The sequence below is a fragment of the Nilaparvata lugens genome, chromosome X, assembly GCF_014356525.2.
Source record: "Nilaparvata lugens isolate BPH chromosome X, ASM1435652v1, whole genome shotgun sequence".
Taxonomy (NCBI): domain Eukaryota; kingdom Metazoa; phylum Arthropoda; class Insecta; order Hemiptera; family Delphacidae; genus Nilaparvata; species Nilaparvata lugens.
Window position 1 is genome coordinate 85,182,147 of NC_052518.1, and position 15,978 is coordinate 85,198,124.

At 31.7% G+C, this 15,978-nt stretch overlaps 1 protein-coding gene across 1 annotated transcript in view; it reads left to right on the plus strand.

Annotated features, from left to right (window-relative positions):
* LOC111045128 (ATPase family AAA domain-containing protein 2) overlaps positions 1 to 6,924 on the plus strand; it is a 33,973-nt gene extending 27,049 nt beyond the window's left edge. The window contains exons 13-17 of the mRNA XM_039441793.1: positions 1,112 to 1,332; positions 2,071 to 2,236; positions 3,195 to 3,383; positions 4,930 to 5,111; positions 5,878 to 6,924. Of these exons, the coding sequence (XP_039297727.1) occupies positions 1,112 to 1,332; positions 2,071 to 2,236; positions 3,195 to 3,383; positions 4,930 to 5,111; positions 5,878 to 5,991 (872 nt within the window). The 3' untranslated portion in view covers positions 5,992 to 6,924. The remainder of the gene's footprint in view (positions 1 to 1,111; positions 1,333 to 2,070; positions 2,237 to 3,194; positions 3,384 to 4,929; positions 5,112 to 5,877) is intronic.
* The last annotated feature ends 9,054 nt before the right edge of the window (positions 6,925 to 15,978 follow it).

Below are 15,978 nucleotides of genomic sequence, written 5' to 3' on the forward strand. Positions count from 1 at the left end.
ACTTTAGAATTAAGTTACACTATTTTTTATAGTGCTGTACATGACAGAAAAAGGCTAAAATTTTCAGGGAACTTTCTTGCAGGTTTAATGGGAGAGCTGTAAAATTTTCATTCGGCTGCCATGTTTCATTCGTCAGTTAGGAGCAATCCAATATGGATCTACCACTCACATCTACCGCCAAATGAAAAATACGTCAAGTCATCCGTTCTTTAACTGGAAATAATAAAAATGCGACTAAAATTCACCGCAAGTTGTGTAGTGTGTATGGTTATTTTCAACATTTGGAGAGAGTTGATGAGTAATGATACGATAAATGTGTTATAGTATATCTTCGTCAATGTTTGGGGCACGTGACGTGAATGGACGGCCACTTAGTTGTTGGTTGTGTAATGTTATTCCTCCTTCAACACTCAACAGACGATTCGAACAAATGATAAGCAATCGGCCTTGACATAACGTCGTCACCATACACACGACACAACTTGTGGTGAATTTCAGTGGCTTTTTTATTCTTTCCCGTTGAAAAACTGATAACACTACCATACGAATTTTTCATTTGTACACTTGTACACATTATTCATCTTCTATATAATAAATACTTCCTCATTATTTTAATTTATCTTTCGTTCTTCATGACTTTTATCCTTCATCACATATTTTTCATAATGGTAGGGTCTCATTTCCTCACGTGCCTATTTTGACCATTTTTGAGAAACTGATTAAATATACGTTTTGGAGGAAATGTTCGTATGAAAAGAATTGCAGAGGATGGTTTTTCAAATATTTTCGTGCAAGAAACAGTGAAATATATTGAACGGTTATCCAAATGCAAGTGATATAACAAAACCCTGAACATTTTGGCGGCCATCTTGTTTTCAAGGTGTTTGCCTGTGATTTCAACTTATCATCATCGCTTTCCTTATACTAGTCCCATGGAAGGAATTAAGACATCTTTCACGGCTGTTACCCGAAAATGGACACGCAGTGCATTTTAGTACATTTGCGCCCGGACTGTTAATTCACTTCGGATTTCACTGTTTTCTCGTCAATAGTTTTTGTAATTACTTTGTAATTGATTCCCTCTAGATATATTTCTTTTATCGATTTTCAGTGCTGGAAGAAGACAACAACAGTACTCTGCCATTGAGTGAGAACGAAGAACCTGTAAACAAATTGTTGAATAAAACTGCAGATTCCGTGTTGAATTCTTCAACTAGCAGAGCAAGCCAACGAAAACGAAGGAGAAAATCGGCCTGGCAGCATGGCCGTATCAAAAAACAAGCAACCAACAAAATAAATTCACAAAGACACGAATTAAATGTTAACAATCACGTAAGTAGTCAATCAACTAAAATTTAATTTCAAGTAGTAAAAAAAAATCAACCGAAGTTCATTACTAAATAAGAATAAAAAGCCACATAACAAACACAAGTAGAAAAGTGTGTAGATTTTAAGATCATTTGAAGTTACACATTATTGCGAGAATATTTAATAGGAGACTGTAACTAAGGTATTCAATGATGGCAAATCTGGACCAATCATAAGACACTTTTATTTTCAACCTTACTTTTTTTATTGATTCATTTCGAAGGTTAGACATACTGAAAGACATCTAATATTACTAATTGAAATGAGCAACAGTATCTATGTCTCCTTTCAATTTTGTTTGCCTGATACCATTGTATCTGTTTGGAAAAATCTTTTGTTGATAAGTCATGACTTGTGTGTGTGGGTGAGGTGAAAGATGATACAAATGAATTCCAAATGAAATTAGAATATGGCTAAATTTGAGATGGCTGAAATTTCTTTTAGAATTCAGATGTGAGTAATTTGTCCGTTCATATTTATCATGCAACGATATTTAGATGACAAAGGAACTACAGTATTCCATTGGTCAGCTATCTTGTTGAATAGAAGCCTAATAGAATCCATTCTGTAATCGACGTTTTTGTTCTTCTCTACTCATAGGTATACAGTTACTAAAATCTGTTACATAGAACTGTAATCTATTTATACATATACGAGTACAATTACTAGATTATTCTTATTCCTTTGCCATTTTTCAAATAGGAGAAATTTAAGACTGACTCTAATTCGACTGGTAAAGCCGAATCGCCATCTTCTGCCTCTAAGAGCGGCTTTGAATCCAAGCAATCGAAGGTGGTGTTAGTGAGACTGCCTTCACCAATCCGTCACAGCACTCCCGTTCGTAGGAGGAAACGCACAGCTGAACCAGGTTGGTGCACTCTTTAAACTCTTAAAAGAGTTGGTTAGTAAACTATATTTTCCTTTTTACTCAAATAACTTACTCATTCAATTTAGTAGTAGCTTTAACAGTAACGACAGGCTACAAATTTGAGAACTTTACCAGTGGACCAGAGTATATGTTTGTGTTTCTTTACACAAAACAAAAAATGGCAACCCAAAGTAATAATACTTTACCCTGGGACCAGATCTTAAAGTAAACCTATTGAAATGCATTTGGAACACTTGCACTCGGAAGTGCTTGGAACATGACTATTGCATGTATCCAACTATGGTACACATGGTCCATGGTAAAACCTTACTGTGTACCATATTTGTACATATAGTCGTAAGTCGTTTAAGTGTTTCTAATAATATTGTTATGAACTGTAGATAGTCATGCTGATATATGATACTGAATTAGGTTAGTGCAAAACTCTTTCTGTTTCCTCGAATAACTAACTTGTTCAAATAAGTAGTACCTTTAAATAATAATAGTTAATCATGTTAATGTAAGGTTCTGGCCATATTATTATGACACTATACAATTTATATTATCTACTTACAATGCACTAAACAATTAATGTTGGAGAGTGTATAGGTAGTATACAGCGCCCCTGGAGTTTTAATGTAACGAGCTGATGTTCGGTAAATATAGACAGACTTTCCAGAGAAAGTAGCATTGTGCAAATTATACTCTTCAATGCAGTTCATTTTATGTTGATTTCAAGTATATTCTTAACTTCCAACCTTACAGTCTATTTGCTATAAACAATTACCTATTCGTTCCAAATTTTTCTCTTCTCAATTTTTTTTAAAAATTAAAACTTTGTATTTATGTTTTCTTTCTCTGTATGGACCCTTGACATTTAGCATCACTCAATTCTGCCATATTTAATTTTCATTATTGATTGATCGTGCATGACGAAATTGATTTGCTTTTTGTACAGAAGTAGCTGTACCCAGTACATCGTATGCAGCCATGAATGGTGATGTGCATTCAGATGACGAGATGGAGATCGACGGTGAACCGGTCACCATAACCAAACAATTGCAAAAGAATAATGACAAAGACGATGAAGATTTATGGCTTGACCATAGCTTCAACATATCAACAGTTGATTCACTCGAAAACAATGGTTTGTTGTCAATTAACTATTCTAATTTGAAATATAACTTGTACTGGGATCAGTCAGTTTCAACTATCATTCTAGTCATAACTGAATAAGATTGATATCTCTTAGGGCCGTTGCACAATACAAGTTTAAGCTAAAGTTTAAAGTAAATCTGATTTTTTAAAACTAAAATTTCGCTTGCACGGAATAAGTTTAAACTCTTTCTGAAGTTCAAACTCTAGGAAATTCTTAACTACCAAAGCATGAGGTTTAAACCAAATAATTTGGATTGACTTGACATCTTTTTCGTTGCATTTTTTTTCTTTTATTTGCGATACAAATGACACTGATGTTATTACATTGGTAGATAAAATAATAATAAACACATCATTTCAATTTCTGGGATGAGGAAGAATTTATTTAACATTTTTATTTGGTACAGGACAGGACCATGGTTTTAACGCTTTAGCTTGAATAAAGCAAATGCAAAATTAGTATTGGATCAAATAAAAGACTAAAAATAAAATAAGATTACTTTGAACAGTTCTCTTTCAACAAAAGAAGCTTTAATATAATAAAATATTTTCTTAACATTGAGATATTATGCTTTCGAAAGTTTTCTAATAAACGTGGGATACCATAGTAGATTTAAGTATAACAGCATCACTTTTCTCATCTTAGATTCTAAAATATATTTTTTGGTAATAACTAAATTAAATAGTTATTTTATTTCATCATTTGAGAAATTCCTCGAATTACAGCTCTGTGCGTCTCGAACGACGAATGAGGCTATATAACCTCATTGTACTACTGGGTTGTAAACAAATAAATTCCCTGTAGAATTCACTCTTCTTGATATTGAAAACTATGTATTTCCATTATCAACGTAACGCTAACTATCAACTTGAACTGGACTAGTATGCAGCTATGCACTGAGAAAACCGATTCAAGTTTAAACTTTTAGATCAACTTAAACTCGATTAATTTAATCCAGTTTAGCAATATATTCTGTGCAAACGTCCGTCCCTTGATGTATTTGCCTGTACAACATTGGGCTGTAGTGCATTAAATGGGTTTATGGTAGTTGGGTGAAGTTAACTTTACAATCGACACCAAAGCCCATATACTTCACTACTTTAGTATAAAGGCTTATACTTTTAGTGCAGTATAAAGGCTACTCTTGAATTCTCGTAAATTTTACAATGTGTAACAAAAAAGGTGATCATTTTTACAATTTATTGTCAGAAGCCCATTTACTGCTCTTTCTCCCAACATTTTACTATAGATGTATATTTATAAATATCAATTATGATATTTAACAACATTATAAACCCATTGAAATTTGACTACATTTTCAGTCCAAGAGCACATAACTAGAAATATTTTTGTTTTTAATATGAATAGCTCAGAAAAAAAATCAATTTCTCGGTCAGCTCAATATAAATTTTATTATGGTTTCCTAGTGTGGTATTCAATTTTTATTATGAATTGTATCGTACTAAATTTTATATTTCAAATTCTATTGCTTTCCAACTAAAATGACAATAAAAAATGATTTGTGTTGTTGCAGATGAAACAGGGGCGTGCAATAAGGTGGTCATCAACCGCCAAGCTCTAGAACAAGTTCTGCAAGAAGTGGTGAGAGTGACAAGGAGGAAGACTTCCCTGGAGCTCATCCTCGATCTGTATGCGACTCTCAGATGTATTATCAACAAGCATCTGGGCACCAATCAACGTCAAGCACTGCCAGCGGTATGTCCTCAATAAGTATTATACTGTTAAAAATAAGGAAACTCAAAATAAGGAAGTACGTGTACTTGGTGTAAAGAAGCTTCATTTTTTCCGGTAGAGTTGTTATTATAATTCGAGATTAAGGGCCATATGATCCAACCACGTTTAAGTGGAATTGAATCAGCTGGTGGCTGAAACTCCTCTGTATGTAACATAATAAATGCGACCATACATTTATTTAATACTGGATTAAGAGTGTGCGGTAATAGTCAGCTTGATCTTTTGGAACAAATAGCGCTCTTATTTATGGACAAAAATCCACGTTCTATATTTCATCGGAAAGAGGATTTAATTCTTCAGGGCAATTGCTTTTTACTTCTTCAATTTTTAAAATAATTCAATAATTGAAGCATGAATAGATAACTTCTATTGAATTTTTAGAATGAATATTCAAAGCATTTGCCCTACTTTTCATTAAATACTTCAACCAATAAATTTCTCCCGAGAAAATCCGGTATAAATTGTAAACGTGATGATTGTGTTTCAAAAAGTATGCATGATTTTACAGTTTTATTATCGGTGTTATGGGACTGAATTCATGCCCCGACTTCTACTGCGCACTCAAAATTTAGTTTAACCGCTATAAAAGTAGTTTGTCCAACTTGGATTAGTCAAGAAATAATATAGATGAAGCATTAAGGGATGTTAATGGAATAAATTTGCAATGTTTAGAACTGTGGCGAATGAATTGAGTGGAAGAACTAATAAGGAATTTTTTTTTGACCAGGAAATGGAGAGTGAAATCAAACGGTTTGCAGTAGAGACTCAGGAAAACAATGAGACATCCAGCCAGTATCCAGTCACCTCAATTCGCAACACGCGGAAAAACCACACCTTTTAGGACTTAACTTAAAGATCATACATTAACTGCTGTCAATCCCTGAATTCAATCCTCATATTCATTTTATTCAAAATGCTTCCCTGAAGCAATTAGAATATTGAAATCCTTTTCAGTATGTACATGAAGTACATACAGAGTGAGTCATATCTATGGGAACCCCTCAATAAATTGGAGACTGTTGTAGATATAATACTGTAACTCGCAGGATAAGTTATTGGTCGAATACTCTACCTTTTGAAGTACAACTGAATTCCAACTCCCCATAATGTGGTTGTTAGGGGCTGTAAGTCGAATATTTATATGTAAACACTCATTGTGTGGTACATAATTTTAAAGGCCTTTTTAAATCAAGAAAGTTGAAATCAATGAAAATGTTCTATGATACTTTCATCCATAATGGCGACTGATTAAAGTTTTAGTTTTTAAAGGAATAGTTGATAAAGTTCAATCAGCCGCCATTTTGGATGAAAGTATCATAGAACATTTTTATTGATGTCATCTTTCTCGTTTTGAAAATGCCTTTAAAATTATGTATCACACAATGGGTGTTTACCTTTAAAATATTTGAGTTACAACCCCTCATTTTTTTAAAAACTAAAACTTCAATCAGCCGCCATTTTGGATACAAGTATCATAGAACATTTTTATCGAAGCCATCTTCCTTTTTTAAAAATGCCTTTAAAATTATGTACTACATAATGGGTGTTAACATTTAAAATATTCGAGTTACAACCACTAAGTCACCCCCTTATTAGGGGTTGAAGTTCAGTTGTACGTCAAAAGGTAGAGTATTCGACCAATAACTTATCCTGAAAGTAACAGTATTATATCTACAGTAGTCTCCAACTTATTGAAGGGTTCGCATGCATATGACTCACTCTGTATATAAAATAAGCTTCTTGTATGATTTATTGTACTTTTTGTGATAAGCTTAAAAATGTCCTTTATAAGTTCAGTTCAGGAAATGTAATATTTTGTTCACTGTTCAAATTATTGATAATTTCATAATACCCTGAACTAGTCTGAAATAAAAATAATAAAAGGGTACTAATAATTTATAATATGAATGTACACTTTGAAGTTTTTTATTTCAGTATTAGCCTATATTTGAATGTTATTATTTGTAATGTTGAGAGTTAGAAGACTATATAAAGTCTTAACAAAGCCTTAACTTGAGTATTTCAATTTCATCATTAATTTCTGTCGTTATTTCATTCAGCATAATAATTTTTACAGTCTTAACTCAAGTATTTTCATTATTGATTTCTGGTGTTATTTCGTTCAGCATAATAAGTTTTACAGTCTTAACTCAAGTATTTTCATATTTCATCATTGAGTCCTTGCGTTTATATTGTTCAACCTAGTAAATCAATGTTTTTATTACAGTATTATAATTAATAATATCATGATGGATGGTATTATTAATATGGTTGATGACTTTGGCTTATTATTATCATTAATGATTTCTGAGAATGTCTTATCTGTAGAAATCATTTACGCCTAATATGGCAACTTTTTGTATCTTTTATAATGAGACTTTAATGTATCTTTTATGATCTCTTTAAATGGAATTATTGTTCCTCTTAATTAGCCATAACAATTTTGTAAATGTTATAGTATCAATATAGCATTGTGTTCAATTTGTATAATTTTTTTGGATCGTTTTATGATCTAAATTTTCATTAATAAAGTGTTTGAAGATTTGTATTTATTCCTATTTTTTCACCACCTTTCAATTTTTATAATGTAGATATTTCCGTCCTAATATTTTCGCAAAATCACTATCCTGAATAAACCTAATGATTTTTTATCGTTATCTGACACATCAAGAGTCATGGAGACTTTTCTCAAAAGAATATTAATAAGTTCATTTTGAAATGCTGTAAATAGCCCATATTACAATGTACTGTACAAGCCAAATAATACGAGTCTCTTAGCTATGTAGTAAACTAATGGGCTCGGCAGATTGCAAATTAAACTTGGAATAAATTGCAGTTGTTGACGGAGTTCAGGAAATCACTGCTTGATACTGTTTCTGTATTTACATAACATGAGCTTAGATGTAGGCCTATATAGATATGGTAGATACATGATTCTTTTAGGCCTTCTTTAAAAAGACTTGGTCTTTCAAATGCACCATCCTTGTAAGTCTAAATAAAAATGAGGTTTTAGTGACCTGGCTTCTTCAGGATTCTTTTGAGAGTTGTCAGATAACACCTGATTAAGGCTGTGCAAAGGCTAAAAATAAACTGTTTACTCGTGATATTTTTCAAAGCTTATTGATTTGTAATATCATCAAGCTATCAAAATGAAAAAGCTTTCTCAGGAAAACATTTTTTTCTCTGATCACATTACTTTTTGAGATATGAGCGCCTAAAGTTTACATTTTTGGGACAGAACATTCGGTGAGAGATAAATCCATGAGATTTAGAAGATAAATTCTCCATGGTATTGTTGATTGAAATAGAACAAAAATTCTCTTAAAATATCAATTTTTGAGAGAGTTATTCAATTTACTAAAAATAACTTTTAGTTGAGTTATTTTTAGTAAATTGAATAACTTTTCTAAAAAATTATATTTTCAGAAAATTTTTGTTTTACTAGATCAACAATATCATGAAGAATCCTCTAAATCTAATGGATTTATATCGTACTGAATTTGAGATGTTCTGTCCCAAAAATTCAAACTTCAGTCGCTCATATCTCAAAAAGTAATGATCGGAAAAAAAATGTTTTCCTGAGAAAACTTTTTCATTTTGATAGCTTGATGATATACAAATCGAAAAAATTGGAAAAATATCACGAGTAGAAAGTTTATTTTTAGCCTTTGCACAGCCTTAATCTCAGGACCTGTAAGATTTAGTAGTTAGCCGGGACCGACTAATTTACGTGCCCATCTATGTCTGTGAAGTACTGAAATTATTGAAAATATCATTTACGTAAGCCATAGTTAGGCTGGCCCAACGAAGGCCAATGTCGACCTGCGCCAGTGTGTGGACGGGTGGTTTTTGCCTTCATTGGCCATTAGGAATTAGTAAGGAATTGCACCTTTTCCAGGCTGGGCCAACATTTGGCTTCGGCATTAAATTGACATTTTGACATGAGCATTGTTATAGACTACTTAATCGTAAAATGCGAGATTCAATTAGTGAAATCCTCACTAAGGACTTCTACTAGATATTAAGTGTATTCAAGTAGAAATACGGTATCAAAGTTCAAGTAGCCCATTTCTACACAAAGGATACATTTTTTATTGAATTGACCAGTTCAAATACGGTACGGGTTGATCTTCAACAAAACTTATTTTTAGTGAGAATTTTAAACAATCATGGATAGTTCATGTATACGTGGAATATTATTTTTTAATAGTTGATAACAAAGATAGAATAACACTAAAAACATGAAGGACACTTGTCTTAAATTATTGAAAGTAGTTGAGTGGCTGATGAGCAACTTCTTTCAATCCATAAAGAGCTTTGTAGATTCCACACTTTGAAATATTATTTTGCAATAAATTAAAAATGACTGGATATTATTCGGATGTCTTTCCCACAATGACAGAACCCTTTTAAAAAATAAACATATATTTATGTTGCAACTGCGTTATTTTTTGTTGTAATTAGCTCATTAGAATTCAGAATACTAGGTAGTTAGGTACCTGAAAATGAAGTTACCGGAAACATAATAAGTTAGGATCATTTAATAATCGTTCAAACTTTTAATGATGTCCCTGTGAGTAGATACATTTGTAAAATGTATTCTAGAAACATAAATGTTGTGGAACTTTATCTGTTGAGGTGATTCATGATCATGAATAACATATATTGTCAATTCCACATGTAATTTATTTTAACCAAACTAGTCTCAGTATCTTTATGAGAAATCTTTAGTAGTAAATCAAGTGAAGATGATGCCTTGAGCATTGAAGCAAGTTTAGTTCAAATAAAACATATTTAATAGAATAATTAGATATATTAGTAGACCTACATTATCGATATGGTAGTCGGTCGACAAGCCAGAACTTTGAGGTCATCAACATTGAAATAATATCACATTAAAAAACTTACAAATAATTCGCAAGTTTAATGAGAAACATAATTTTTTATTCACTTGGAACAAAAAATGAACGGTGTAACAAAAAAGACTTGTTTCTACTTTCATTAGAACTGTACGGTACTTGAAATTGGATCATTTTGATTATAAATTTCTGTGGTAGAAATTATCATGATAAAATGCAATAATAGCACGTTCATTTTATATGACAAGGAAATCCAGGTGATTATATGAAATGAAATTTGATTCTATATGAAAAGTGTATTCTGGTTGGTGGAATGAATAACGCTTTCGGGCCAAGCCACACAAGTCGTTTTTCCAGTCAGCTCGACAGGACAGGAAACTCTTTGATTGGTTGTACAGGAAGCCAACTTGATACGCCAACCCAATCTGTCCTGTCGTGCCGACTAAAAACGCCTCTTGTGGCTTGGCCCATAATCTCTTCTGCTTTCCTAGCCCCAGAATGGCAGACTATATTACTAGGTATCGTATTTTCTCCACATCAAAGAATGTGAGTGTTTTTTTCACTTGAAAAGTTTTATGAAATACGATAGTAATAATAATAGTGAAAACAAGATGGATAACCAACAACGAATTTCTGCCGAAAAGACTATATTAATTTACATAAATGGTAGGTACTGTCGTTAATGGTATACATGCGTGGAATTCAGTCACACGGTGGTTTTGATGTGGATACTGAAAAATATACAAAATTGTCCAAAAACATATGGAAAATCAATTCAAACATTTTAAATATAAGTTTAATGAAAAGTATTGTACAGGTACGGGTAGTAAACTTATGAAAATCGATAATTGAAGTATAATAAAGTTTATTTTACATTTTTATTTTCTAACTGAAATTTCAAGAACGGATGTAACATTCAAAACAGGGCATGCTCAGTGCAAGATCAAGTTGGGTTGTGAACCTCTTTAATAGTTCACATAATTGTGAACCTCCCGGATATTTCAAATAGTTGTGAACTAATCGAATAGTTCTTACAGCGGTTGTGGGTTCGATTCTCAATAAATTTATGCCAAGTCCCAGATTCGTATGTGTCTTATTATCGGCAGAAAATACTACAGCCAACTCCAACAGCAGTACTCTGTAACTTTGTTTCTACAGGTATTTAATCTAAACCAAGAATTTATAATGAAATCTATCATTATACAGAGACTTCCAAAAAATGTATACAAGCTTTGACAGAGCTTCCAGCTCCTCTTATTCAAAGTCTAAACAGGAAATATTAAGAATAATCTGACACTGTATTGTAAGTCTGAGAGTGAAGAGCAAATCTTCAAAGGCCTAACACCACTGATATCATAAAAATCATTTCCAAAGTGCATGCTAAAATGCAATATTATTTGCTTCAATTGACTCGCAAATAATTAGTTTATGGAACAGGAACGAGGAATTGAATTATGAGAATGACTCGTTTAAAAAATAGGAATGAGCTCATTCCAATTAAAAATTACAAACAACACCGGTGTAAATCATGTCGACCCCCTACGGTTATATGGTCTGTCCGAGTACCCTAACAAAACTACCTCCCAGACATATCCTACAGCTACGTCCATCCCATGAATAAAGATATCCTATATATACAATATATACATTTCATATATATATATATATATATAATATATATATATATATATATATTATATATATATATATATATATATATATATATATACAGGGTGTCCCAGATAAAGTGTAAACCACGGCTACCATAGATTCTACATGCAATTTGCAACAAAAAATGTTCAGTAAAATTTTCTCCTATCGACCTTCGTTTTCGAGATATATAGATTTTTCGATATTTTTCAAGTAGGCGTACTTCCAGTCATTAAATCGTCAAGAACCATTGGTCTTAAGTGAATTTTAAGGACATCGTAGAAAAGAGGACAAAATTTCACATTGATTTGAGGTATAAACCATGCCAAAGTCGATTATTGAGTAGTATTTTTTAGCGGTCAAAGTTGAAAAAGTGATTTTTGAAGTTTTTTTGAAAACTTCAGACACATTTTTCTCGATTTTTTTTCCAGGGTACGAAATAATTTTTATAGCGCAAAAACTTCCTTTTTTGATTATCTTTCGAATGAGACCAAATACAGGTGTCTAACTCAAATCCTCGAATCAGAATTTCAGTTTAAATTCGATTTTTTAATTAAAAACGAGACTTATCTTGTTTGAGTGTGAATAATTGTCTACAATTTGATAGCTTTGTGTCGAGTGATTGAGGGCGTAAAAATACTTTTTCTATAGGAAATTTGGCTGAGAAATTCAATGAAACTGGTTAGAAGTTCGTATCTGCATATATATATCTGCATCTTATATAGAGTTCAATGTACGTATGAACAGTGTGCATGTGTGAATAAAGATTCCAAATGTTTTTTGTAGACACTTTATAATCATAATTTTTCAATTACAATAAAATATCACATGTTGGTAATATAACAATTTAATTGATATAGATTTTAATCGGCCCCAACACCCACAGTGATCATACAATGTGAACTATGCACTCCTATGCTTGTAACTAATATCTTAATTTCTTATTAAACCTATTATTGGTATTTAAACTATCGACTCCATACCAGTATTTTATGAAACATTCCAAGATTTATTGCATTCGTTCTCCTCACATTATATATATATAGGAAGTTCCATTAATTGGATTTAGATGCATCTTTTTATGTCATACTTTGAATAGAATTTGCACCAGAAATTCATAAAGCAGCATCTTATAATATTAGTTATTTTATTTTTTTACTAGTTGTTTCATAATCTTTTTATATTAGATTGTATTTATATTGTAATTCCTAGTCTATAATGTATATTTAAATTTGTTCATTCAACAATGTGTATTTAATAGTTTATAATATTTCAATTTACTTGAATCGTTTACGATAATAATAATTTGATTATTATCACACATATCCTCCAAGCTCTCCAATAGTCCAGTCAAATGGACGTTTTTCAGGAAACAGTCCCGAAAGAATCTTTCTCGATGGTTCTATAATGTATTTTGGGGCGCTGAATTCGAATCTGAGATTTGCTGAGACGCCAGAGAGCGGCTTCACCCCAAAAACCCCCAAAATCTCAGACTTTTTTTAATTTTTCCAACCAATCTAGAAAAATTCAAGTTTTTGGAGAAAAACCATTCTTTACTAAATTATAGATAATACATTTTTTAATAAATTGAGTGGTCGCTCGCGCAGGACTCTACCATTTTTGGTTCAGGAGCTACGCAGGCATTTTTTAAGGGGTTTTCAAAACCATGCAAACATACCAATTCTACCCTATACAACATGAATATTTTTCTAGTAATTATGAAAAATCACACATAACGTGAAAGAACAATTAATTCTGAACAGGATTTCTTAGGAATTTTCGAATTTAGTAGAGGGGGGTGGGGAATATACCCATAAAATCATGTTCTACAGCCAAAATACAAATTTTTCATTATAATACCTTTTCAAGGCTTTCCTAACAAAAAAAAATCGACTAAAATCATCTTACGAGGGTTATGTTCTATAAGAATCACCCGTTAAATACATTCAATTTCAGTATTTCCTAGTGGGGGGGGATATAAGGATATATCCTAGATATATCCTATAATATAAGGATATATTATACACATAAGGATACATCAAGGATCAAAACTTTAAACACTTTTGACAAAATGATCAGGTCTCCTCGTACTACAGCTCATTCTTCCCAGCTCGTCAAGGCGGTTCAAAATCATGTATCATAACTGAAATTTGATGAAAATATGAAAAAATCCTCTTCCAGTGTATTTTATCCCATATTTACATACACGAAAAAATGGCCAATTTCTATATTCAAAACTGTGTATCTCGATAACCCAAAATGATAAAAAATGGTACTTGGTCTTGATTTGAAGAACAAAATCTCCTCTTTCATGTGAGGTAAATGATTTTTGTAAAAATATAATCGTGAAATAAGATACCCTATTTTTGTTTCAAAAACGTCAATAAATTCGCGATATTTTCCTCATTTTCACAGTCTCGACAATTTTTCGATAATAGAAAGTGATGCAAGATGGATTTAAGGCAACGCAGCTTACAGAGCATGTAATTATCTTTCATTTGAGACCAATTGCAAGTTTCTATCATGTACCGTACTCGTTTTAGAGACTCATGAATAATGGTAAAATCGCAGAAAAAATGACAAAATAAAAATCATCATTTTTTTTCAATTGGCTGTAACTTTGGAACGGTATTGAAATCAAAGGATAGGGTAATTCATGGGAGCGAAAAGAGGAGAAAATTCTCTACAAACTACTTTTTGGATTTTTTATCTGTTTCACCTTAGTCCTTATCAAAGATGTCTTAATCTTTATCGAAATAAAAGTTCCAACAAATGAAATAAATAAAAAATAAATATAATTATTTTTCCTTTGTGTTCCCTATAGACTATCCTAGGTGGAAACACTTTAATTAGTGAAAATCAATCACTTTTTGCTATTCTAATGAAAATCAATATCTCCTTCGAAGCATCTTCACGATTTATGTACTCTCTCACTTGCACACACAAAAATTTAACAATATCTCTTTGATAATGCTTAAATAATTATACTCCGTATACGGAGAAGTTGCTTCTTTTCATTATTGGGAGAGCGCTGAATTGCCCTAAATATTTCAACTTGAAATATATCTGTGTAGCCTACATAACAATTTATTTTTCGATGTAACTTATTATTAAAAAATGATAATGCATCAAGAACGTTTAAAGATTATATTTATTAAGAGAGAATCATTGCTTCCCAAGTACTTATCACAATACTGTAGACCTATTGACACGAGAGGATGAAATTGACCAAGACAACTTTGAAAGTGTAGTTCAAGATAGCAATGGAAAAATAAGATCCATCATCCATAGGTAACCGGAAAAGAAACAGGAACTAAGAATATTTTCCTTAGTAGAAAGTATATAATATGTTTTATATTTCTGATGAGTATTCACATGAAGTATAATAGGAATCTGAAAAATACAATTCCAAAAATTATTATAAATTTGTGGAGATCAAAATTGTATAGGTACTCACCAGAATAAACAAAAAAACATAATTCAGAAGATATAATACCGTAGATATAATCTCATGGCAGATACATTCTCTTAAGACTGAATTTATTCAAAACAATGAAATGCTGAAAGATATCTTATGGGTACATTATTCCGCGATCAATAATGTCAAATTCATTTCACCCATGAGAGGGGTTATTTCACAGATTCAAGAACCTGTTTTCAATATTATTACTTACTGGTACAACAACTGAATAAGAAATCTGTGGAGGCCATTTTGGCATGAGGGTATCATAATATATTTTACCAGGACCGTTACCTACTCCTCAATTGAGTGTAACACCGGCCCATGTGTTAGGGTAAACCAGCCCACGTTGGGACACCAAAATTCAAACAGCTATAACTTGGACAAAAATAGAAAAAAAATCATTTTTTTATTTTATATTTATTGTATTTGCTTACACTTTTATCCTTGAGGATGGCAACTGCATTGATCATCAATTGATTTTTTTATCGCAAAAACAATTTTTTGGGGAGTGTCCCAACCTGGGCTTAAGACCGGCCCACGATGGGACATCCATTTCCCAGGTTGGGATATTGAATTAAAAATAAGCAATTCATTATTTTTGTTAATTTATAACATTTTATTATAATTATTGATAGTATAAATACATTTTTTTAAACTATTACCAAAAGTCATTTGCACAAAGTGTGTTTGAAATGGCTACCTCTGAAGCTACATTACAGGCTATAATCATATATTTATCATAATTATTTATTTATAATTTATTTCATTGATATGTAGCCTATATTGAGTAAAATAAGATTCAGAAGCAATGCTCATTGTTATAATATGAGCATAAATATATCATGATTGCAGTGTC